This window comes from Cotesia typhae, unplaced genomic scaffold, assembly GCF_013202065.1.
Source record: "Cotesia typhae breed Kobodo isofemale line unplaced genomic scaffold, CoteBio_Ctyphae contig_5, whole genome shotgun sequence".
Lineage (NCBI taxonomy): Eukaryota > Metazoa > Arthropoda > Insecta > Hymenoptera > Braconidae > Cotesia > Cotesia typhae.
The window spans coordinates 4,150,266-4,177,087 of record NW_027423757.1 but is presented as its reverse complement, the minus strand read 5'-3'; the positions used below and the strand labels follow the sequence as shown (position 1 = coordinate 4,177,087).

At 33.1% G+C, this 26,822-nt stretch overlaps 2 protein-coding genes across 4 annotated transcripts in view; both read left to right on the top strand.

Annotated features, from left to right (window-relative positions):
* LOC141531336 (uncharacterized) overlaps positions 1 to 26,822 on the top strand; it is a 314,633-nt gene that overhangs the window by 123,483 nt on the left and 164,328 nt on the right. Inside the window, exons 1-3 of one of the 3 annotated variants that reach the window (XM_074249083.1) lie at positions 4,442 to 4,713; positions 21,560 to 22,485; positions 22,867 to 23,157. In XM_074249083.1, the coding sequence (XP_074105184.1) occupies positions 22,972 to 23,157 (186 nt within the window). In that variant the 5' untranslated portion in view covers positions 4,442 to 4,713; positions 21,560 to 22,485; positions 22,867 to 22,971. Of the gene's footprint in view, positions 1 to 4,441; positions 4,714 to 5,903; positions 6,213 to 21,559; positions 22,486 to 22,866; positions 23,158 to 26,822 lie in introns of those variants that run through there. The other 2 variants (XM_074249084.1, XM_074249085.1) reach the window with 2 other exon arrangements.
* On the top strand, positions 4,712 to 21,180 carry LOC141531337 (uncharacterized). The gene is made up of 2 exons (XM_074249086.1): positions 4,712 to 5,199; positions 18,708 to 21,180. Exon 2 carries the CDS (start codon positions 19,369 to 19,371, stop codon positions 20,578 to 20,580), a length of 1,212 nt encoding a protein of 403 aa, XP_074105187.1. The 5' UTR covers positions 4,712 to 5,199; positions 18,708 to 19,368; the 3' UTR covers positions 20,581 to 21,180.

Genomic DNA, 26,822 nt, shown 5'->3' with positions numbered 1-26,822 from the left:
ATAATAATAATAATAATAATAATAATAATAATAATAATAATAATAATAATAATAATAATAATAATAATAATAATAATAATAATAATAATAATAATAAACGCTTTTACGTGAATATCGAATAAATCCGCCTGTATAATTTATGTTCGTAATTATAAATAATGTTTTGAATTTTCGACTCGGAGAAATAAGATCACAGTCTTAATATTTAGAATAAATTTCCGGGTATAATTTATCAAATTTTTAACTTTTTCTTCGTAAATAAATTATAATAACTTTATGCTTTAATAAAACTCACTCTTGATATCGAAAGTGAAATTCTAGTGGAAAGTGAAAATTAAAACAAAAGTAATCATGCTAGCGGGAAGAAAAAACTAAATAATTGTATGGTTAAACGTTTTAATTTATTTCCAAAGTTTTGTTAATCATTTTCATGTCTTCAGGGCTCTATTATTATTTATAATTTATAATTAAATTAAATTATTTTCCTATAAACTTTATTATAAACATAATTTATTACCAATTATCTTGTAAATATCATCTAAAATTATCCATAAATTTCAATTATACAAATTAACGTTCATTAACTTTCCGACAGTATGTCATTACTAAAATTTCTTATTCTCAAATTATAATATTATTCAAGTACTACTAACTAAAAATAAATCATTAATTAATTTGAATATTAACTTTGAATAAATTAAAAAATGTGAGTGAATTATTGGCCGTATTAAAATAAAATAGACTTAAATTGAAAATCACATACTTATTAAAAACTAAATCAAAATACAATGTAAATGTGGATGATAAAAATCTTACATCAATTGAAAGAAAAAAAATGTAAAATGGTACAAGAGTGAGTTTGTTAGAGATTGTGGTATTGGAAAGATGTTTTGAATGCCAGAGGGTAAAGCTTGCACAAAAAATTGGAAAGTAAAGCGCGAGCCGGAGGTACGGGAAAGCTCCAGAACCTTTCAAGATGGTGTACAAAGCATGAAAAATTCTTAGTAAAATATCGACAGCTCTCGTCTAGAAAGCTGGGAAACTAGAAAGAGGAGGTAGGGCATGCGGCTTATCGCAGTTCACCGAGTCGAAGGGAAACGTGTATCCGCTTCCGTTACTATACTTCGATAAAAAATAATAAATAAATAAAAATTACTTTCTTTTTAATTATAACATCAATGCATCAATAAATAATTATTAAATAATAATAATACCAAAAAAATATTACTTATGTTGTCCATAGAATAGAGTACTTGGCTTTTTATTACTTTATTTACACAGATCGCGTCATTGTAATTATTGTATATCAGCGCCTTCAGTCGCAACAATACCAACCAAACAACTAACACATAGTTGACTTGTTTGTTATTTGTCATCAAGCTGTTATTATTTTTTTACGATTATGACTCATTCATCACATATGATATCGCCAGATGACATTTGATTCCTACCAAGTAAATTATTTACTTTATATAAGATTACTTTATTTTATATAAGATCGAATTTTAATATGTGGACAGACTCTGCACTGATATACTCAACTCGCGACTCTTGACAGTGCTTGGATTTATAATGTAAATAATACACAGTAGAGTTGAGAGTATGTCGATGGTGACCGGCATCTTCTATCTTCTATTCCGTTCCGCGACTTCGACATACGACGACAACGTGAGAGACTAGTGTGTATCAGCGACTCTTACACAGAATCGTAGGAAAGGTTAAGGTCGAGGTGTTGTATCGCGACGGAATGCAAGCTAAACAATTTATCGATAGAATTAAACTCAACAAAGTTTTTTTTCGATTCTACTCGTATCACATTTGTTGGTTTTTATTTTCTATACAAGGATAATTACGTATTTCTGTAATGTAATCTAACGTAATATGTTATCGCATATCAGATTGCCATTCTTAAAATTCTTTTTTAGTTATTAATAATTAGAAAAATAATATTTTATTGTTCATATCATTTTGTTAGTTCATTACTTAAAATCAAGTTCAAAATCTTTCAATAAATAATTGATTTTTTTCACAATCAATCACAAAAATTTTTTTTTATTTAATAATTTTTATTAAAGTTTTAGAGTAAAAAAATTTTTAAATATCTATTTTTATTCAGTGAAAGTAAAATATTACGCTGATTTAAAATTGTCTATAACGTTGTGTATAGCTCTAAAAAAAATTTTCTGTGAATGTGAAATTCAAATTAAAATTCTCACTTGAGTTTAGAGAAAAAAATTCTCAACGTTTCGACAAATTTTCCTCAGAAACTTTTTCTTTATTTCGGCATAGGTAGTGAGGAGGTCTCTCGACTACATATAATATAAATAAATACATATGTGATGTGTGTAGAGATTTATATAGACTATAAATAAGTGTGCGATATCAGCACAGGAGACTTAGACACCGAGTCGTTATCAGTTTAGCCGATCTCACTTGCGAGAGCTGTGACAGCGTGAATGAAAAAAAGAGAAGTAGCCATCCAGGACAAGGGATCGTATCCGCATCGGCACAGTGTAAAGAATAATTTTTTTATTATCAGTTCTTGTGCTTTGGCGTCCTTTCCTATACATACATATACATGCATACTTATAGACGTTGTGTCTCTCGGCTCTCGTCTCGTACTTTGAGTAGAGGTTCAGACTCAACTCGAAGAAACGAGATTACACCGATGTATGCTGTTCTGTGTGCTGCTGGTGGTACTGCCGCCTGGATTCCCCTCATACTCATACTCGTTTTCTCTATCCTTAGCACTTTCAGTATTACAACTATTCAACCTTTATTCTTTTTGGTCATTCTCTCAAAGGTCGGCAAAAATATTTCTTTCCCTTTAATTTTTCCACTCTAATTAAATTATTTATTTGCATAACAATTTTTGGAGTAGCGAATAATAATAATTTTTACAAAAAAAAATTTTACTCAAAATATTTTTGAATTCTTAGAAAATTTACATGCAGAAATTAATTGGAATAAATAAAGGATTGATTTAAAAAAAAATTTTTTTTTTGTTGAATAAAATTCAAAAATGATCACACGTTTGCTGAATTTTGTAGCATGACATTTTCATATCAATACTTTTCAAAGAATACTCACTTTAATGTACATTGTTAATTTATAGTCCTTTAATGGATTTTGAAAAATAAATTAGTCAATTACTATTAGAAAAAAAAAAATATATTATTAAAATAAATTAAAGTACAAGCGTCAAATCTATATTTTTTAAAAATTTATGAAAAAGATTGTAAAGTTATTCAAACTTGAAATTACTTACGGAATTGCTTCAGACAGTTGACTATTTATTTACAGGAAAAAAAAAATTTCTTACAAATTAAATAAAATTAATCATCCTTGCAAAAGTTTTCTTTACTATGTCAGCAGGTCTAAAAATTTCAGCCAGTAAAATTAATTTAAAAGTAAAAAATCAAATTTTTTGTATCAACTCTGAATTTTTTACCAACAAAAATTCAAAGAAATGAAATGTCCTCTCTTTTTTTTAATTTCTAATAACCAAAATATGAAAATCTATTTTCATTTTAGATAAAAAACAAATCCTCAAAAACAATTTCAAGTTTAAATAATCCTCCAATTAACATTTTCAAGAATTAAAAAAAAATCCACCTGTAACTTTTCTCTCCAACTCTAATTAGGTCACCGTAAATTAGATCAAATTTCATCTGAAAACTGAACTTAAAAAAATGTTAATTCTCGCCTTCTGTCTCCCCCTTCTTAATCTCATCCTCCTACACTTGCTGGTATTTAACACAATAAAACCCTGTAGTCAGTATCTGTAGCGTAGACTGAACATTTCACCGACAGATCCACACATCTTTACATCTGGGCAGTACTCAGTAGTGATACTGCATATACTAGACAGTATAGGAATAGTATTCCAGCGTAAGTGTGTTGGTAGTTGTCTTGTTCTTCACCCCGGGCGACCACCCACTCAGTCAGTGGGCTCGTAGTTGGAGTAACAAGGACAGCGACGCAACTTCGATTACAACTACAGGCACACCAGCGGATATAATATGAGTGCGTCCGAAGCAGAACCGTGTTGCCGGTTCTCCAGCTCGCAATACATACATATTCGGCTATATCACCGTCGCCGTCTAAAAAGGAGCGTGTGTGTGTGTGCGTGTGTATGTATAAACATCTACATATCTGTACAACTTTCAGGGGAAGAATAGTGCTTAGTAGTGGGGAGCTGGTGGCGCATGCGCAGATGACAAATTATCGAACGTTCGAGGAGCGGTGAGGCGACGCTGCGACGGATGAAAATAGTGGGGAGCTCCTGTTTTACCCTCTCGGTATCTTCGGCGGGGAATTTCGGTAGTGGGGATAAAAAGAGCGTAAATGTCGAGTGAGCTGGAGCTGTTTGTTTCTGGCGCGGTAGGGGGAGTGGCGCTGAGGTCGCGGACAGTCGCCGTCAGCTTAGGGACCAGTTCCAGTAGTCACCAGTCCGAGCAGTCGCAATTCCGTCGCCTAACCAGCATCGCTCGCCTCTTTTACCTTTTCACCCTCTCGCAAGACGCATCGAGGCTTTAGCCGCAAAGCTGCATCAATTCGCCCGTGTCCCCCGTTTTCCCCACTCCCTTTAAGCCTCAACACCGCCACCGCCCCCCTCCTTGTGTCACCTCGTCGGTCGCGTCGTCGTTCAAAGATCTTCTCGTAACGCGCCCATCGTCACGGCGCTCAGTCGCGAGTGGTGTCTAAACCTTGGTGAGATTCATAACACTAATATTGTTATTTTAACAAACCAACCTCTTCAATTAAACATTTATCCTCATAATAATAATTAATCATTATTATTAATAATAATAATAATAATAACAATAATCATCATCATTCGTGATTAAATAATATACAAAAAAAAAAAAAAGATAAATTTTATTCAAAATATTACTCAGTTTTTTATTTGGTGATATAAATATATTTATATTTGTCTGTTGGACATTTTTTAATTCAAGTTTATTTATTATTTCAATAATAATAATTATCATTGTTGTTAATTGAATAATTCAAGAGGATATTATTATTGAAAACAAGTGCAAGGCTGATATGAGACGGAAAAATATCGTGAAAATAATTAACACCGGTATTGTCAGTGAGATCAAAAGTAATTGAAGTATTAAAAAATATAAATAAATTATTTATTTTGAGTGGTCACTTGCTGTGAAATATTTTTCGCTGTTGGACTTTGTAAACGTAAGTGTCATGATAATTGTTTTATTAAAAGTGTTTTTAACCAGCATAAACCACACACTACTCTTTTAAAATAATAATAATAATAATAATAATGGTTGTTAGTAAAATTAAGGAAACAAAGAAATAACGTAATAATACAACTCGAAAAAAATAAAAAAATAAACGCATCGCGGCTCGGAGGCTAGCCTCTTGACGTGTCACGCGCACACATAATAACCAAACTCGTTCCGGGTAATGCTCTGTACTACGTAAAAGATCTAAGTGGTAGTTCTGAATTATATGTCGATAAATACATAAATATTAAATATAAAATACGTATGCAAATAATGCGATAACTCAGAGTTGAGGAAAACACTTGATACTTGATACTTGTTCTAAATATTTTATCGACAAGTGACTTAAACTTTCATTTCTGTAATAATAGCTCCAACGTTAATTAACGTTATCTGTGATTTTTTTATTGAGAGCATTCTATTACTTTAGTTTTATTTATATTTATATTTCCTAGTCACCGGAGTTTATATTTTTTGTTGCTGTAATTGAGTGATTCGTTAATAAAAAAAAAAAAAAAAAAATCGGAGCACGGTCATACTATCGGCGATACAAAAATAATGACCGCGTGTTCCGGTTAAAGGTACGCGAATAGTTAATGCCGAGAGGGGGAATTCTGCGCGTAGTACGTAAGTTGGATATCATTCGGTTTCGGAGTGCCGACAGTCGGCGATAAGCCATGCGATAAACGCTAAGTACGATAAATAAAGTATAGTAATGTCATTCTACTTTATTAATTTCTTATAAAATTTTTTATTTTATTATTATAATAATAATTATCGTTAATAACGGGCGTTAAAAGTTTCATTGAAATAAACACAATATCGCGGGCTTGAATAACAATTTCATTAAATTTTTAATTGAAATAGAATAAAAAAGTTAATACGTGTCTTTTACATTAGTCATTTGATATCAAAGCACCATCAGGGTGACGTTAGAATTCGAGCGAGCATTTGAACGATGTACGTATTATAAGTTTTAAGTACTCGTATCCCCTATTGCTAACACTACTTCATTTTATTCTATTATACACATACAATAATAATATAAATAACAATAATAATAATAATATAAATGAAATTTTAAATACCGTCCGTGTCCATCTAACTCGCGCTCAATCTCTATCTTTTTCAGTGTCAGTGTGTTAAAGGTCTCCGCAGTATTTTATTATTATATTGTATACTATGTACATATAAGCTTCTTCCCACATGATATGTCCACGTAGATGTAGACGTATGTATAATAATACGCTATAGAGTATAGAGTAGAGGCTGCTGAGAAATTAATATGATATAAAACCCGACTCGTTTATCTGTCTCTTGTTTAGTCCGTTCTCTTTTTTAGTGAACTTTAGTTGAGTTGACAGACGTATTCGCGTGACACATTCTCAGCGGACGAGCATTTAAATTTTACTTTTATCCTGGCGTGTGACTTAAATGTCGCGAATAACGCAACCCCGTGATATCTCAACATTATTTAAGGATTGAGCTGAGCCGAGGTTGGTACTTGTTACTTGCTGGAGCACTCGTTAGTTCGGTTGTTACATGTATAAATCTAAATATAAGCAATACCATGTAATGTAGATAGATAGAAGCAGAATAATGTATAACATAATAAGGATTTCACTTGTTATGTGTGATTAGTGACTCGTTCGAGCCGAACCAGTCCAGTTATTCGTCACGGTTGCTTGTCACTGTTTATTCTTGGTGCTTCTGGGTCGCTGCTTATCGCCCTCGAAATTTCCGATCTGCAATATTTTTAAAATAAAACGCAGAAATTAAACGACTTACATAATGCTATATGCCCAGAAAATGTTGCGTTTTATTTGTTTTGTACAGATACTCTCAAGCAATATATGTATGTATGTATGTATGTATGTATGTATGTATGTTTCTTTCCTTCACGGGCAATTGTAACCATGCTCGCTATCTGCACTCAACCGGTCGCAATCTCGACATCCTGCCAGCAGGAATTCCGCAACCGAGTTCGACATACATATATATCTATATATACCATACACTACAACTTTATGTGTCTATATATTATATATAAGCCAGCAATGAAAAGTCGAGGTTAAGTCGTGAACGAAACGCGTACGAATACATTTATATATATAAATTTAAAAAGGTAATAGTTTATTTTTATCCGTCTTAAAAAGATTCTATGACATGAGTTGATCTCTACTTGAATTATTTATTTATTTATTTATTTTTTTTTTTTTTTCAACAGTAAAAGTTTTAAATATCAATTTTACGACTTCAAGTTTTTGTTGCTTTAGTAAACATTATATCATATTAAATATATAGTTCAATTACTTTTCCCTGATCGTGCACACTCGCAAACTATTAATCTTTCACGTCACGAGTAATTCAAGTCGCAAAAGTTACCGCGCCATATGCTTTGAGACGCGTCACGAGACTTGTGTAAAAAGCACGTGCGAATTTATATACAAGAGTTTCGAGAGTGAAGTAGTAGTGCACCAGTCATGTTGGATTCCCTCTTTTTTTTTATCATCATTATTATTATTATATCACATATTATATTTCTTTTTAACTCACATATGCATAGCATGCATATAAATCCATTATATGTTAGTCTTTAAAAGCGCAACACTGTCACGGAATGCGTGTTAACATTTAATGTGCTTACACTTCCGTGTAGTAACACCAAATGAGGTGCATCACTACTCATCATCATCATCATCATTATAATTATTGAATTGTTGTTTTTAAATAATTATTATCACTCGTGAATTTTCCCCTTTTAATATTTATCCTATACGCAATGTGTACTCAATTTGTGTACTCGATATTCAGCGTTAATAAAACGTAAACACTAGAGTGTAAACAAATAAAAACGGTTAGAGAAAGTGAGCTAGCTTACTTAGTATATATATATCTATTATATTGTAGGGAGATGGTAGACGGTTCAGTGTTAGTTCCGTTGTTGAAGAAAAATATGTATGTTAAGTATGCAATTCCTTAAGACGAAATTCTTGCCACTAGACGAAAGTTTTGAGAAAGATTGACTTCGGATGAGTGCGTACTCAAGTCTGATGTATGCTGCTGTTGCCTTTTTACTTTTTTACCTATTATAGAGAAAGCCACGTAGTACATCACGAATGTATATGGAAAAAAAAATTGGAGGCTAAAAAACACAGAAAGGCTCAGCATTCATCGCGATATAAGATTTTTAGTATCCAGATGATACCGCATAGTAATCACTTGAATTTCTCATCATCCCACTCACCTCAAGACCCACTCACGAAGCTTGTATAAATTGTATATTATGATCGAGCGGTCTCCTTGAATCGAAATATGTATATATATATATATATATATATATATATATATATATATATATATATATATATATATATATATATGTGTATCGTTGATCGTACAAAAGAGAATGAGAATCAGCAAAGTACTGTACCGGTCAGTCCCGACGATGAGGGTCGCCATTTTAACGCAAAAAGAAGATTGCGTATTGTTTCCAAGGCGATTAAAGATCTCAGCAGTATATTGAGGAGGCTATATATATATATATAGAGTGGGACGAGTGGATCCACGTAGGAGGAGACCTTTAATCGTTCGATAGCAAGCAAAGGAACATTCTATTGGAGAAATTGTTAAAAAAAGAAATAAAGAGAGAATAATAGCACCGGGAGAAGATGAGAGTTTAAGATAAATTCATTTCGTTCCGATGCAATCGCTTTTCAAGTGCTCTATTGATTTTTAAATATTTTTTAATTGTTCGTAAATTCACTTCAGTTATAGTCAAAATATGTATGCTTTGTTTTACTAATACTATCAATCGTATTTTTAAACTGTTGGTTCTGAAATTTTATATATATTTACTTATGGGATAGAAAAGAATTAAATTACGTCGGTATTGGCATCGATAATCGATTGATATATTGTGATTCGCGCTGAGCGAAAAAGACAAACTTCTGCGATAGTAGGCGCCGGAAATCCGCGCTCTTTCATCGTTCACCAGGAGGGCTAGATCAAAGAGAAAAAGTATGAAATAAAAATAAAAAATAACAGCTATGATAATAATAATGATGATGATAACAGTAGAAAGGCATTGCAAAGAGTTATATTACACAGCTGTTGACAAAAAATATGACCGACTTTCTTTATATCCTTCGTTTGTACATTGATCATTAAGATTTTTCAATTTTAATACTTTTTCTTTTTAGCTTCTACGTTGACGGAAAAAAAATTCTATATGCAGACAAATATTCTTGATTCGAGTAAATATTTTCTCTAATTCAAACAAAATTTTTACACCTAAAGAAATTACGCTGTTTACATTATTTACGATGGAACACAGTTATTTTTTTGAAAGGTATTTAATAAAAAAAAACTTTTATTTTGTCGTCGTAAAAAATCTATTCTGATGGAAGAATTTATTAACTGTTAATAAATTCATTTATTCGAAAACGATTTGTTCATTTATTCAATTCAACCGAATACTTTTATTAGCTATCAATAGAATTTTTTTTTTGTTAAAATTAAAGTACATTGATAAATTGACCTTTCATAAAAAAATACGATGTTTGAATCATTTTCATCGTAAAAAACATTCTTTAACTTGTTAAAATCATCGTTATATTACTTATTCATTTTATTTTCTCTCTTTTTTTAAAAACATTATTAATGGTCCTGATCTAATAGAATTTGTTAACTCACTTTTTATTCGAGAGTCTAAACAAATATTTATTAAGTCATCTACTGTCAAAAATCATTTATAAAGCTTAGTAATCAATAACAAACCTTTTAATCAGTGTAATATATTAAATAGCAATTGGTAAAATAGAATTTGAAATTTAATTGGAAGGTAACAGTGTTAAAGTACTTGTTGTTGACTTAAAATGTTAGCCAAGTAATTTTCTTCTTAAAATTTTCTTTAAAAGTAAACTTCAAAGTACGTAGACACATACTTCGTCACCTCAACACTACACATGCGTCTTCGAGAGAATCGATACTGTGAAGTCGAAGTAACTAAACTGGGAGTATCCCAATACCTTATAAATTTATGTGTCTGTGAAGTAAAGTAATAGATGCAGCAATTCGCGGAGTAGAGCAGACGTAGAGCAGAGTAGTGTTTCCTATCCGGGGTTTTCCTTTTTTCTTCGGGTAAAACTTTATCCGTAGCATCGTAGCATGTTACGTTGAATTAAGAGCACGCAGTGCAATGTCCTCGGTAAATGCGACGACACGATATTGTATGGATGTCAATGTACATATTCACACAAATGTATATATCTATAAAGTGTGTTGTATTAGTATGCATATACACCGATAAAATGATGGTGGTCGGTTTCACGTACGGGGAAGTGGCACCAGTTGCATCTTTGCATTAAAACGACGCGTGACGGGAGAGAAAAACCGTAAAGGGAATGAGCGAGAAGAGAACAAATAGAAAAGAGATCTCTGCTCTGTATTGGAAGTAAATAAAAGTAATATAAAGGAATGAGAGAGAAAATAGTATGTGTAGTATGTAACATGTAGTAACATTGTAGAGGGAGTTTAAGAGTGAGAGTGATGAGACTATTACGTTTTAGTTGTGTGAGGATGCAACTGAGTGAGAAAGCACAAAGAAACGGACTCGGTTTAGTCGGTAACGCGAGTAGAGCTTAAACCATTTTTATTTTTTATTTTTTTATCTCATCTAGATATATACATATACATATTCCTATGTAACGTGTATGCCATACATTTTTTACGAATCGCCTTTTCTTCTCATCTCTTACATATCTCATTTCGACTCTATCCTTCTTCTTTTCCTTTTATTTTATACATTTTACAGATATATCTCTTACTGTTACTATTACTAGTCCGTCACGTTAGTTATTTCCAGTGTTGTAGGTTGTACAATATTTGTTATTTATTATGCACAATAATTCTACTCCGAGCAGAATTGTCTACACATACAATTGCTCCACGTTATAATAATATATTGTATAGTTTATTTTATTATATTATATTAGTGAATACGGAGACAAGGTGCTCGTAATTCTGACCCCGACATCTATAATATTTACGAGTAGTGAGCAACAACCGATGGTGGGTGTGCCTCGTTTTAATTTTAGCGTCGTGACAGACTTGGTCACGCGCGTGTGCGAATCAGCTAAGAGAGGCAAAGAGAAAGGTGCCGTTGACCTGCCGATCTAACCTACAAATATACATTATATATGTTATATGTTCAAGTATAAGTATATCTTTATTTTTTATCTCCATCTTCTATCCCGTTTATTTGTGTTCTACTGAACGAATATAGTATCAATCTACCTTGTATGTCCGACAACTCTAAATCCATTCAATTGAGTTTCAATTGGCTATGCCAATTCTCTTGTCCATTTTGTGGATAAATTCGTCTTCATATACGCTGAAAAAAACTCGTTGATTGAAGAGAAATATTGTTGATTAAGGAACTAAATTATTTTTAAAACAACCGAGATGTATCATTCAAGAATTTATTGTAATGAAACTCGCTTTCTCAGCGATGAGAAATTCTATAACTTCAATAAACAGTATATTATCTTTGAGAGGTACAATCAAATTTGACTACTGTCACTAAGAATAATTTAGTTTTACTTCAAGGATTTTGTAATTTTTCTCCATTAAAATTAAAAAAAAAAAAACTTAAAAAATAATTCCAAAAGGTATTTGAGACTTATTTTTTATGATATCGATAATAATAGAAGTCCAAACAACTTTCGTATTCTTGTAACGAGCCGGTAATATCTTGAATCAACTTTACCACCTATTTTAATTCAAGAGAAAGAAATTCTTAAGTGAAATATGGTTTATCTTGTTTTAAAATAGTAAAGTGTTTAATTCAAAGCTAAAATTTTTGAATTAAGACTTTTGTCTCTTGATCCAAGAGGTTTGTTTAGTTTTAATTCATTATCGAAAGATTTCATATTACTTTTAAAGTAACAGAGAATTAAACTCAAAATTGATTTGGGGATTCCGTGACTCCGACGACGGGAAAATTTACATTCGCGATTATTGTATTCATTTCCAGTTGTCGCCTGTAGATCTTACTGTGAATAGTCATAATAGTTGATAGAGAATAGAACGGAGATTTTCATCATTCACCCAGGTACATAATATTCTCGCGCTGGAGGAAATAGCGAGTCGAAATTAAGCGACACATATATGTGTATGTATAGACAGTCTATTTCATCCGAATAATTTTCTAATTCAGAATATAGTACGAGCGAATATAACCGCAAGAGATATTTGGGTTACATGTTGTGTCGAGTCGTCGTACTGACCATTTCCATCGACATAATATGTCAGAGTATCGATGTACCTATAGGTACACGTGTATCAGAATTCCTCAAACAGTTTCAATCTCGAAAATTTCGTAATATAGTTTCGATTCAGCTCTCCGTATCCGAACCAGTGATTCTCGGATCGATCTAATCGCTGCATTTGATTAATGCAAGATCGATCCTCGCTACGTCAAAGTTGAGTGGAGATTCCGATCGGATCTCTTCTGCATTTGGACAGATAAGTTTAAGCTTTACGTGCGTTGAATTTTTATTGTATACTCTACATCGTGTTTACTTTTATTTGTAAATATACAGCACACTCTAAATCTATGTCTCTAATCCATATAATCGGACATAGAGGATTATCTAGTGTAGTAGCACACTGAAAACATTTTTTTATCAATTAATTTTTTTTTTTTTTTTTTTTTTTCACGGTGTGATTAAAAAGAAATGTTTTTTTCAAGTTCTTTATTTGCCTTGTAAAATTTTGTATGCTCAAATAAAAAATGTGATATTTTTCACAGCATGAACTCGAATATAGTACAAACTCGATATGTAATAAATCACAATAAATTATTTGTGTTGTTATCGATGTGTTTACGATCGAGAAACAATATTCGTGTTTAATTTCAGCTGTAAAATATCGAATGAAAAAATACGTGATAGCCTTGGGTGTTATATTTATCCGGGTTATTATTTTATCCAGCAGTCGGTTGGTTACGTTAGTTATATTAATTTATTTCATCTATCAAAAGAATAAATTAAAAAAACATGCCGTCGAAGGCTACTGGTTATGGAACTTACTGGAGTGCAGTGAAATCGCAATCATGACAACGTTACCCCGTAGCCCGAAGCTTGCTCTTTTTATTCACTCTTCACTCTTTCGCTCTGCTCTGCTCTGGCTTGGGCACTTTATTTCTGTTTACCTCTCTCTGTATCTCTATTTACCTCACACGATACACACTAGAGATCGAATAACCCTGTACTGTGTCGCGGATATCGGCCGCGGGGAGCCTCTGCTCTATATGCCAGCACTGTAGAGTACTGAGCATCATTTGATACACCCGTATCACCAGTTTGCCGCGTTATTTTTTCATTAAATTGCCGTTATTGCTGCGCTGTTAACCCCCGCTGGCAGTGCACTGATCCACCACTTCTACCTTGCCCGTCATCGTTTTACCGATATATAAATATATAAATAACTGTGGGCCTCGTAAGTGAATTATAGTTACGCCCACTGCACTTTTTTAACTTTTTTTTCGCTTATTCGAATGCATTGGCGGTGTGCGCTAGAAAAAATGTTCCGACTGGAAAAAGTAACGAGATGTGTTATACGTAAAAAACCGACTCGTTATTTTTTATGTGCATTTTCACATGACCACCTGTGCTGTTTCACTTCTATTTCCTATTATTTCTGACTCCCCTGTCACGCTGAGTGGTACGTGTGTGTTTTGTTCTGTTCTATATGTACATATACAGTGGACAGTATATTTAATGCCCACTTTTAAAATAATTGTTTCGACTATGTTACATTTTTGGTTATTTTTTTTTTCTTTGCGCCGAATTTAACAGTAATCGATTCCTGCGCTATTTTTTCGGCATGATATGTTATCTTAATCACTATGAATGAGTCATACGTTGAACAAATAGTTTTATTATTAATTATTTTTTAAAATGAATCATAAGTTTTTATTTTTTATTTAAAATGGTTTATATTAAATACACAGCAAAAACGACTATAATAAACAACAATTTTTACATCATGTCAATCAAAAATTCATTTAGTTTTTTTTTATTGGAATTTCGATAAATAGTTTAATAATTTCTAAAAAAATTAAAAAGCTAATCAGGAAATAAAAATTTTTTCTTTGCTCAATCACAATGTACACATCCATTATTACTCAGTAATACTTGTAAAAAAAAAAAAACAATAATTTATTACGCAAACAAAACTACTCTTTGTCTTCTTATACATACGACTTTTTTTTTCTGAGAGGAATGAAGCAGGCCGTGAAGTCTGAGTCCGCCCTTCGTCCTGGTCACTGTCGTCATAATTGCCTACTTGATAGTTTCGTTGTGAAAACAGATATAAATTGTTAGTTTTCGTCATCTTTATATGAATATATATTTGTTCCTTGATTCATAAATAATAATACAGCAACGATGATAACAATTCTTATAGACATAGTTGGTATTATTATTGACTAAATTGAGTAGCCTTTTATATAACATAATATCAAGCTTTTATTTAATGGTTGTTACTAACAATGTATCATTTTTAAGGACGTAAGTTAACTGGTTAACCAAGCGTATCAATCTGTCTTGAAGTAAACATTGTTGCGTTACGCTTATTAATTTATCTTTAATACTTGTACTTATAAATTATAACACATTTTATGCTTTGTATGTGCTGTGCAATTTTATTTGTATTTCGTTAACATCGGTATGACTAAACATTTAACCGCGAGATGGCTGACATATCGATGGACGCGCTCACTTGTGAAGATATTCGATCGTGTGAACTTAGCGTATGATGCTTCCATATCAGTGGCAGCTTTTATATATACCAGCAAAAGTGAATAAACTCGGCAGTAGAAGCGAATATAGACCATGGACGTGGAAATGATTTTTTAACATTTCCAAATGACTAACTCGGATTTTATCTACCGATGGGAAGAGTCAAAGAGCTCTCACCTATCATTCGTGCCTTGATATTCCAGCCATATTATCGCTTTTAGTCTTTTGTGTTTCACCATTCCGTTTAGTGGATTCTCTATTGATATTGCCTTTATTTTTATTTTTTTTTGTTTGTTTTACTTGGTTTCCCTATCGTTTTTCATTCAGACCAATCACTTGACAGTACGCATAATCAATACAAATTAACGTTATGGGTTCGGCCTTGCATCCGCTGATCGCATTATCCAATCGATAAAACTTTATTTCCATCATCATATCTGTTTTATTTTTTTTAATACATAAATAAATTTACTCACTGTTACGTAAAAACCCGTTTTATTCATTACGTTCATTATTCAGATTTATTTTTATTTTCAATCATAATTGCGGGTGTCATTTTTATTTTCAATGAGCTGTGTTTTCCATTAACCTGAGAAAAAAAAAAAGAAGAAAAAAAAATAATGATAAAATACGCGTATACATTGAGGATTTAATAATGCCTAGGTTAAAAGTAGGTGTGACGATATACTCATATATATTGTGCTGTGATGCAAACGAGTCATCATATGTTAATTTTATAGATAAAAGATATATATGTGTATCGTGTGTAAAATATAGGAGTAGAGTAACAACTGCGATTACGAGTTTTTACATATATATCGACACAAGTTGCCGGACTCGTACGCATATATGTCAACAATGTGCATATTCAATAGCTCGGAATTAATCGCCGATAACGAGGTTTACGGTTCTCTGACCAGCCGACGCTGAACTAAACAAGAGAGAGACGGGTTCGGTCACAGGACCCTTGAGAAGATGAGCAATATCATATTCCCGGAGTCTGAAATATTCATCGGTTATTTCTGTTTGCCATCGCCGTTTACTATTTATTATTCATCTTTCTCAATTATTTTTAAAAAGATGTTATTAAGCAAATTGTTCAATGTAAATATCAGAGGTTGAAATATTGAGACATCATTTGCTTTGAAAACGGTTGACAGCCACAGAATAAATAAATTTGGTAAATTTAAACATGCATTACTTAATGAGTATTTCATATTAATTAGTTGAATGAATGACTAATTTGCAATAAGAAATTTTTCCTGAAAAATTTTTTCAAATAAAAATAGTTTGGATATAAATTTTGATAATTGAATACAAAATTGAAAAATTAAATAAAAGAGAGAATGAAAAAACAAAAAATATGTGATGAAAAAGGCGAAAAATTTTTTTATTAATCTGATATTCTAAAATACTTCGAATCGGGCGTAATCAAATCAGTTCAGTCGATTGCATGGTACAAACACGAGCATCAACGAAGGCAAACCAGTGTGTTAGAAATTTAAAAACAAAAAAAAAGGTATTGATTCTCCTGTCACGTATACAATGGGTCGCTAAATCAGCATATCAATCTATTTTATTTTACTCGCGTGATAACTAATAATAATCGCTATTATCCTTCCGAAATTAGTTCAAACTGAGTAAAAAAAAATTAATTACCACTGGCATTATAATTTACTTGCTACGGAATTCGTCGCATGTATCAACTCACTATAAAACTTTTTTCCGCTATTTTCATCACGAACAGCTCTACTCGGTCATGATTTGAATAGTTATACGGAAATTCATTTTTTTTCATAAAAGGTAGATCACATAAAAGGCTTTTATACATCGGTGTATATATATAATAGCAGACTGAGAAAAAAATAATGCGAGAAGTGAAGACGTCACATCGCTTAGTCTCAACTCTCGACCTTCTTAGTGTAAGCGGCTTGTCAGAGTACTCGTCGGGAAAATTACGATCTCTGTCTCATCTACTCATCGGTACTTTCATTAATTCTCATTTTTTCGCAAATATCGTCCTCACTTATATACACTGAAACACGTGAACATTCTAACGATTTATTTCCATTTGATGTTTGTTTATTATCTTTATCTGATACTGTACTGTATTGAACCAACTCCATAGATGTATCTCGGAAACATACTCACATTGTCTCTGATCAAATAAACTGCTCTTTTCATTTAATTTACATTAAAGCTGAAAATTTTGTGTTTCAACACAAATTTCAAGTAAATTAACCTTTTTATTCCGGACAATTTATCTTTTAACAGTTTTTTTGTCTTCAAAAAATAATAGAATTATGTTAATAATTACAAAGCTATACCATGTTGATTGCCTTAGGGATTCTGACGGCTTGAAGTGACGTTACAAGTTTGAGGCTATGGGCGCATTCTTATCAAGACCGAGTTAGTTATCCGGTCGAGCGAAGTGAGTGTGTATCGATACGTGTGCGAGAAAAGTAAACTCAATTATAGTTGGCCAGATATCATACATTTTAATTAATTTTAATAATTAAGATTTTGAATAATAGTGTAACGCTGAACAAAAAAAAAAACATTTAACTTGAATCAAGAGAAAAATTCTCTATTGAAATTCTTTCAAAGAATTTTTCTTCTTAAATCAAAACGATGAAGCACTTCTAAACGATTTTTTTGGTTCAAGAATTCTTCTCTTAAATCAAGTCAATTTTTATTTCAGTGTATAAGAGAAATATCAATTCCATTGAAGATCCACCTCTTTAGTTAGATTTATTATTATACGCGGATATCAGTCAAACAGCTGTCTTGATATGTGTGTCATGAATGTAATGCGGACACTTAAGAAAATACCTTCTGGCAGTATCATACGAAGACACTTGGTATAGTATATAGTAGAGTTAAATAGAGGTGGTACTGATCGTGTAATACGGTAGCAGCGAGCGATATGAACGATATGGGCCTTCTTTCAGACGAGGTGCGCGATAAGTCTCTCTAAGTGATTTCCACCGGATGAGAATGGTTAAACCTGTGGTTTCACTTTGAATGGAACGACCGTCGATGATAGTTATCTTATGACCATATATATGTCCACTTATATGTACATTATGTATAATGTGCAGTAATGTAGCATATAGAAATAAATCAAAGAGTGGACATTATGCAAGTGGCGACGACAGCTGCGGCTGATACTCTTACCCTCGATCAACCGTCGTAATCTAAAAGGTAACAACTCGGTCTAACTATCCACACGGTAATATTACGTTATACAGTATACAGTATATAATATATAATATATAATATAATATAGTATGTACATTTAGATGATGTATGTTATAGCGTAAAAGGATAAGGAATAGGAGGTATTGAGAAACAAAAGGAGTAACTAACATACATTAAAATAGTATAGCTTAGTAGCACGATACGACAGTGAGGGCAAAAATTCGTGCAATTGGATTGTTAGAGCTAAACATACGCGATAGTGTTTGGCGCCGATCACGGATCGAGATATCGATCGAGACCATTGCTCTACCTCTCTACCACCTTCTACCCCCGTATCACCTAAGCTTGTCGAGAGTGCTTGCCTCGATTGTTGCGCTTTCGAAGTAACAAATTTAAAACTTGCCGTGTTCAGCGCTTGTTTATTTTTTTATTCCCTTTTACTTTTCAGGCTCTTTCCCCTACTTCTCTCTCTCTCTCTCTCTCTTTCTCTCTCTCTCTCTGTCTCTCTCTCTCTCTTGTAAGTACATAAACACGCTAAATTTTTCACTCTATCTTTAGAACATTTTTCTGCTTAAAATTGCCCCCGGGCATTTTTGATTTCAGAAATATTGCAAGCAACAAATTGCAATCTGCAGATTAACATATAAATTTTACTTATTTGTTCGTTGTGGATTGCAAAATAATTAAATATTTATTTCTCATCATTGAAGAGGTTAAGTCGACAGTGGTTATTGTGTGCAGTGGGCAGTTAGCCAAATTAGCGTCAGTTGATGTCAAATTACACTTGAAGTTTACCAGATTTGAAAGATATCATCAATTTGATATCTACTCCGTCGGTAAATTGTTATCAACTTGTTTCTGGGCATCAAATCGCTACTACTCAACAACTTATTAGATCTACAGTGTGTACCACAAGATAGTTTAAGTGACAATACTTATCACTGGTTATTTACTTGGACATTTCCCTTTTACTTTACCTTATTTATATCGAGAAGGTTTAAGTGACACTAAAATAACTAGTTATTTATCTTGGTTCTGATTGGTAATTTGAAACCTCGCACTAAATTGTCTGATCACCTTACAGAAATTTTATTTCAAATCTTCTGGTTATGCCATTAGTGTCTGACACATGTGTTAGATACAAGAGACCTGTCAAATCATCTGTTATTTGTAACACTTGTCAACAACATTTTCATCCTGGTTGTGCACGTGATTTTGTAAAAAACAGGCCACTCACTGATTGTTGCAGAAAACAATTCAACTATCTCCTGGGAAATTTAGATGCAAAAACGAGACTTGCTTCACTAAAATCTACCAGCTCCAACACCTCTTCAGTTTCAAGTTTCAAATCCGCGAGATCTTCTACATCTGAGCGTGTCTCTGCACGTCGATTATCGGTCTCATCTCTGAAGTCTCCAACGACACCAATCTCACCACTATCACCTACTTCTGACTCAGCATTCGTATCACCTGTTGTATCTCCAAAAATGGCGCAGTTACCAGTAGGTTGGGCAGATAAGTCTCTCGATCAAAAATTAACAGCAATGATGGAGAGATTCTGTAGTCTGGAAGTCTCAACGAATGCAAGATTTGAAAAGCTAGATGCTAAGTTACTAGAAGTTCAACAGTCCCAAGACTCTATTGCTGCGAGTCAGGAAAGGCTAACTGCCAATATTAAGGCAAACGCTGCATCAATCATCAAGCTCAGTTCAGATCTTGAAAATCTTAGAGATCAAACAAAAAATGAAATGGCTGCGGTAACTGAGAAATTGTTACTCCTTGGAAATTCAACTTCTGTTGCATCTTCTTCCTCTCAGGTACCAGAGAGCTCTGCCGAATTAGTCATATCGGGTATTCCCGATTCGGTAGCGAATAACCAAACACCAGATGATATCTGTACAGCCGTCCTAACGAATTTGAGTTTGCCAAAACTAACTGGCTGCATCTTAAATGCTCGTAAATTTGAGAATAAAAACAAGCAAGTGCGAGATCAAACTAGGCCTGCCTCTCACTCTTTTATAATTTCAATGATGTCGATCCAAGCTCGTAACTTTGTTGTCAATAAGAAGCGTCAGTCTGGCAATCTTCCGGTAAAGAAGGTTTTTCCTACGCAAGTCGATGATGCATTCAAGGGATCTATTTATGTTAATGAATTTTTTCTGCCAGAAACCCATCGACTTTTACTCAAAACTAAGGAGAAGGCTAAAACTGCTAAATACAAGTTTGTTTGGGCGAGAAATGGGCAAATCTTTGCAAAGAAAGATGAGAACTCTGAAAGACTAGTTATAAATTGTGAATCTGATCTTATGAAACTCGATTAATGCTTAGATAATTCAACAAATAATTCTCCTAATAACTTAGCTCCACCATTAAATATACTCAGTTTAAACATAAATAGTGTTATTGGTCACTTAACTCAGTTTTTAACTTTAGTTAGTGGTAACCCTTATCCGCTAATGGGAAGATCTATCTGAAGATATTGTAAACTCGAGTAGTAGTGAAGTGTTTAAAAATAAATTGTTTGATTATTTGCTAAATTTAGATAATTAAGTTAGAAGTCAAAAACTGGCAATCAAAAACTTTAATAAGACTTTAAAAATTGAGTAGTTAAAGCTTTAATATAAAATTATTGTTGAATCTATTACATTATTTTTATTTTTATCTATTATATTATTTTTATTTTGATATATTTCTAATTAGATTAGATTAAGTTTTTGTACTTACATATACATACTTTACTATATTTTATATTTTATGTAAATATTTTGTATTTAATATTGCCATCTGGCCTGTGCCTTGGCATGAATAAATCATTAATCAATCAATCAATCAATCAATCTGTCTCTGTCTCTAAACTTAATTCAGTAACATATGATAATGAAACAATTACAGCAAACAATAGACAATACACTGAGATAAAAAGAAATTACTATCTAAAATTTATTTCGAGGTTCAAAAGTTTGTTCAAATTGGCCATTTAAATTTATTAATTTTTCTGAATAGTAGTATTTTTTTGTCTTAGTGTAAAACAATAAAATATTTGGATGTTTACTTGGAAAAAAGAGAAATTCTTTAACCAAAAAAAATTTCCTAGTTCAAAACTTTTTAGCTTGATTTAAGACAAACTCAATATGATTTTTTTTTTATTCAAGAATTTTTCTTTGAACCAAGTTAATTTTTTCTTTTCGTATACAAACAATAAAACAATATAAATAGTAAATCCATAATAAACAATAAATCCCGAATGTAAGCTTTTGCATCCGCAGTAACGCGAAATTTCGCTTTTTGGTATGTTTCCAGAATATAGCAGAGTTCGCCTGCGGCACGTGCCAGGAGTGGACCGAATAAATGACGTAAATCCGAGGAACAGAAAGGGACGTTACGCTAATTCGCTGGTCCCCTACCCCTCTATCCTCCTCTCTCCTTTTATATTTATCCCATCTTTCTCTTTTCCTCTCTCTTTCTATTCTTCTTCTTTCCTACTCTCAACTTAAAACTCAAAACTGTCCTGCTCTGTTTTCCGTAACCTGGACTTAAATCCTACGACCTTACAACCCAACTCGACCTTTCGACCCGTCAGTACACCGACACGTCGTCGCACCCACTTTTCCACCCTTGCTTTTTATCCTCGACCATCATAACCCAATTCGCACATCCTTTTTTCCCACATAGCCGCACTGCAGTAGACACCAGATCACTGACATACTGAATCACGTCCAGTTGATACTACATCAGTCGTCTCCTCAAAACACCAACAGTCTCAGCCATCGACACGTCAAGTGATATTGATAGATCAACATATCAGTCTATCAGCGGAGGATTTACTTAAATAACAATAAAAGTATCTGTTGTGCACCTGCTAAGTTACGGCTTGGTATATTCGAAGCTTTGACAGTTGATAGCTTTGGCTAAAAACTCACGAATTTTGAATAATTATTGTGCCAGTGTCCATTGTATGTTCTTAGCCTACACCGACTCACGGCCTAGATAAAATTGAACAACGAGACACAATAATAAATCTAAAAGTCGATATATCTGTTAATGGATTAACGACAAACGACAAGTTATAATTGAATATATCTCACGATATTTATTATTAACAAAGTGAGTTTAAATATAAAATCCAATACTAAGGACAAAGTATAAAGAGTGATTGAAGAATAATTCAAACTGAATATATTGAAAAATAAATCATCGGGTGTAAACGGCAATAAAACAATTATAAGGTAGATATTTATTATTTATTTTATTGAGGAGAATAAAGTCCGGTTGATTGATGATTAGATGTTTGAACTTTTATTTATAAAATAAAATAATAGTTATTTTTATTATTAGGTATGCTTGTCGTAAAGCAATAAAAATATTAAAAATAGTTGTTTTATGAGCAATCAAGATACTTGTTGTATTACTGCTAGTAAACCAACATAAACAGTGTTATTTTTTAAATGACTAAATGTAAATGTCTATTACGATTTTATTCTCCGTCAGCAATAAATATTAAAAGCAAGATTGCTTATCAATTGATTTAGATTTAAAAAAAAAAATAACTTTATATAGTTAATGTTAAAACACCCACTGATACTAACATGATGTATATAATAAACTAGTAACCGGCGCGTGTTCTAATTTGACGACGTCCGGAAAAGTTACGAGAGAAAAAAGGTACCAACCTGAGGATTCGAGAGCTATCAAATAAACACGAGGATAATAAGATGGCAATGGTCAACATGAACAACCTGCTTAATGGCAAGGATTCACGCTGGCTACAGCTTGAGGTCTGCCGAGAGTTTCAGCGCAACAAGTGCACCAGGCCTGACACGGAGTGCAAATTCGCTCATCCACCAGCCAACGTCGAGGTCCAGAACGGACGAGTAACAGCCTGCTACGACAGTATCAAGGTCAGTTTCTTTATCAATTATCATTATTAATTTCATTTTTATTTTTTATAATATTTACATTTCATTTTATAAAAATAATATTCATCGCCTACTCTGTGCGTCATACATATCAGTGTATGCTTTTATTTTTATTTTATTTATTTTCAAATTCTATCCCATATATTATACATTATCTCATCCATAAACTTTGATTATTATAAATATAATATAATATACAACAATACAACGCTGGCTTGAAGGTTTGATCGAAAAGATAAGCAAGATAAGCTGATAGAAATTCCCTGTATGTAAGCTGCTTCAGCTTATCGCTACAAAAATATATATATGCCATACACAATATACCTGTGCCTCTCATCGTGCGCGCGGCCAATACGCACTTGTCAATAACGAATAACAAAGTAGTTCTGTCATTTTGCCGCCACTATTTTTTATCTAAAATCTTTCGAAAAATTAATAAAATCATTATTCTCTTCTCAATAAATTAATTATTTCAAGCCGAGCAAATTTTAGCTTTTAAATACAACAGTATTTTTTTCTAACAATTGTTTCGAAGAAAATACGATAGATTTATCGTGGGTAAATATGTGATTCCAAGGTCGAGATAGATGCGAAATTGATTGCGCAACCCGCTGTTAATGAGCGCGACAGGCGTGGGTGCGAACAGGCCAAGTGATTGACGTAATCCGGCGCGATCTCGCGCTCCGACTGTTTTATTTTAACACACACGTCTCTGTTATTTGTTTATCGTCACAGTGCTAAAATTTAACTAAATGAATTTATTATTTTCATTTTTTTAATTTTTTTACTTTCAAGCGAACCCAGACGAAATGTATGGATCGATTTACATAGCAAATAATGCTCCTGTCGCACAGTGATATGCATGGATAGAAATTTCATTTTCCGAGAAATTTAATTTCCCGCCGCGACACCAAAGCCTCTATTCTTCTCTTCTCTCTTTCTCAGCTGTTAACACTCTCCGAGTGCATGCTGTTTCAGGCACGTTTCACTGTCGGAAACATCCGTGTCCGTCTGTCCGTTGGTCGTTCCTCGTTTCTGTGTCTGTCCGTTAGATATTATATCCAGACTCAAAAACCCAAATAACCTACTTAACTTACATTTACATTTGCTCGAAGCATAAATACGCTGAGCCTTCTTCAACTGTCCTGAGATTGTAAGATACTTGCTGAAAGACGACAATGTCCAACGCAGCTCGACCGCGACCTCATTCCGCGAATGCTCCTCAGCAACTCACGTTTTTTAACAGTTATCCAATAGCTAAAGCTCTTTCTCAGCTTAAAACATTATTTTCATTTTTAAGAATTCGTGATCTTTTTGCGTGAAAAATTACCGCCATCATTAATTAATTGCACACACAGAAAAAAGAAAGACTTGATTCAAGAATACTATTTTTTTCAAAATTTTCCGGAAACAAACAGTTTTCAATCAATTTAAGAAACTGACTATTGAATCAAGAACACAAAATTTTTGGATGAAAAGAAAAAAATTTTGAATTTACAATTGAAGAAATAATAATAGAATTTATTTTAGCTAAGAAAACGAGTTTAAATAAAATTCTTGAATCATGACGTAAGGTTCCCCCAAAATAATTTTGCCCTTGATTTAAAATTGAATAAACTCTTCCTTAATACGAATATAAATATAATCAAATTTAAAATTCAGTACAATGCAATAAAAGGATAACTTATGATATAAATCCACTTAAAATCTATTTAAGTGAAGCGAGAATGGCTCTTTGGTCTGGACTGTTTTTTAATTTACTGTGATTTAACCCTCTGGTGACGGTGATATGACGTTATGAGTCCGGTCTGGAGCTCGCCCCATTTACTAAGCGGCGTTATCGATTCCAATTACCTTAAAACTTTCAATTAATTCAACTGTCAGGCGTTACGCATGCCAAAGGAAGGAAGGAACGAACGAACGAACGAACGAACATTTAGAGTGGAGTGGAGGGACACTCAAATCTAAAGGGAGTAGCCCACCCTTTACAAGCCTTCAGCCTTCATACACATCCCCATTACTATTTCTATATACATATCTACATAAATGTCTGCCAAAAAAGCTTGAGGCCAGATGTCCGTCGCCCGGCAGTACGAGTTTCGCAAAACCGCCCTTTCCCTCAACATAAAACTCATGCTTTCATTTTATTGGTCAGTTAGCTTCGTACACTCGTGCTCTGATTGACATTTCTTTTTACCTGTCTGGCACCGTAGAGTGTCCTACATTTTCCCCCGGTTTATCTCCGAATTTTTTATAACCACCATGTCAGCCAAACCCAACAATTATTTTTATTTTTATTTCATTTCGAGCGGCATGATGGCCGAGCGGACTAAGTCATTATCCCGTTAGTTCGGTCGCACATCATGCCGTGAGGCGAGGGTTCGAGCCCCGACGGTAGTTAGAATAGTTCCAACACCAACTGTCGGGGGTCGCTCCGGCAGCCGAACTGTACTGACATGGGTTTTCTCTGTGGTTTCCCCATCGCCACTATTCCAACAACCGACCGAAAGGGGTGAGGAATAGGGTAAATGCCGTACAGGAAGCACAAGTCGGTCCACAGCCGCATGGAGAATAATAAGATATGTGCAAGAATAATATGTTGATAATTGAAAGATAGTGCAAAAAAATGTTGATAATAAAAAATGGAAAGATATTGGAATATATTGATAATAAAAAAAGCGGATAATATATTGGATTATGTTGATAATAAAAGTGGATGGGGTGAAAGATTGTGTTGATAATATAAAAAAGCGAGGAACATACGATGATAATAGAGAGAAAAACTATATGTGGAGACGCTGAGACAATCAGCCTTGTAAAAACCAGAATTGGTATACAAGTAAAACTCATAATAATAATATTTTTATTTCATTTCACTTTAAATAAAACTCTTACCGTCAATCAACCAAATTATTGTTAATAAAAAAATGAAACAATTTCTTTCTCTTCGGTTTAGAATAAAACATTCCACAGTTGAATAATATTGAACCCAAGAAACAGAGAATAGATCGAAAGTTATCTCTGGTGGCGGACACACAAAAAACGAGCTACAGCTGCCACGCCTTTGCACCTGTCGCGTCTGTTGCCACGACCGAAATACAGTTAGAGACAACACTGGTATAGCTGTTGTTAGTTTTCATGCTTAGAACATATTTATACTTATACATATGAGTATATCTATATATACACCAACAAATATAAATATACAAAAGAAGAGAAGACTTGACTAGTATTATTACAGTGTGATATGAGGGAAAAAATAAGAAATAAGAACGACAGCATGTGTAAGGATGAACAAGTTGGAACGTAACATAACGTACGATCACTGGCGGTGCCGCCAACATAGTTTATACTCTATTTACAACCCCCACAAAGAAGTTGACTGCTTCTACTCGGTGTCCTATAAGTACTTGTTACATTATGTGCTACGTTTAGTTACACTTTTCTCAGTATAAGCATTGTATAGAATATAGTACATAGTAATATATAGTTAAGCTGTTCCTGGTCTCTATTCTATGTCTTCTATGTCTAGTTTTTTCTTATTCTGTTAGCTGTACATTATACACGCTCGACCCACATACATACAGCACGAGAGGGTGAAATTACTTTCCACTCTCAACACTATTAGCCCGCAGACATTTAGCTAC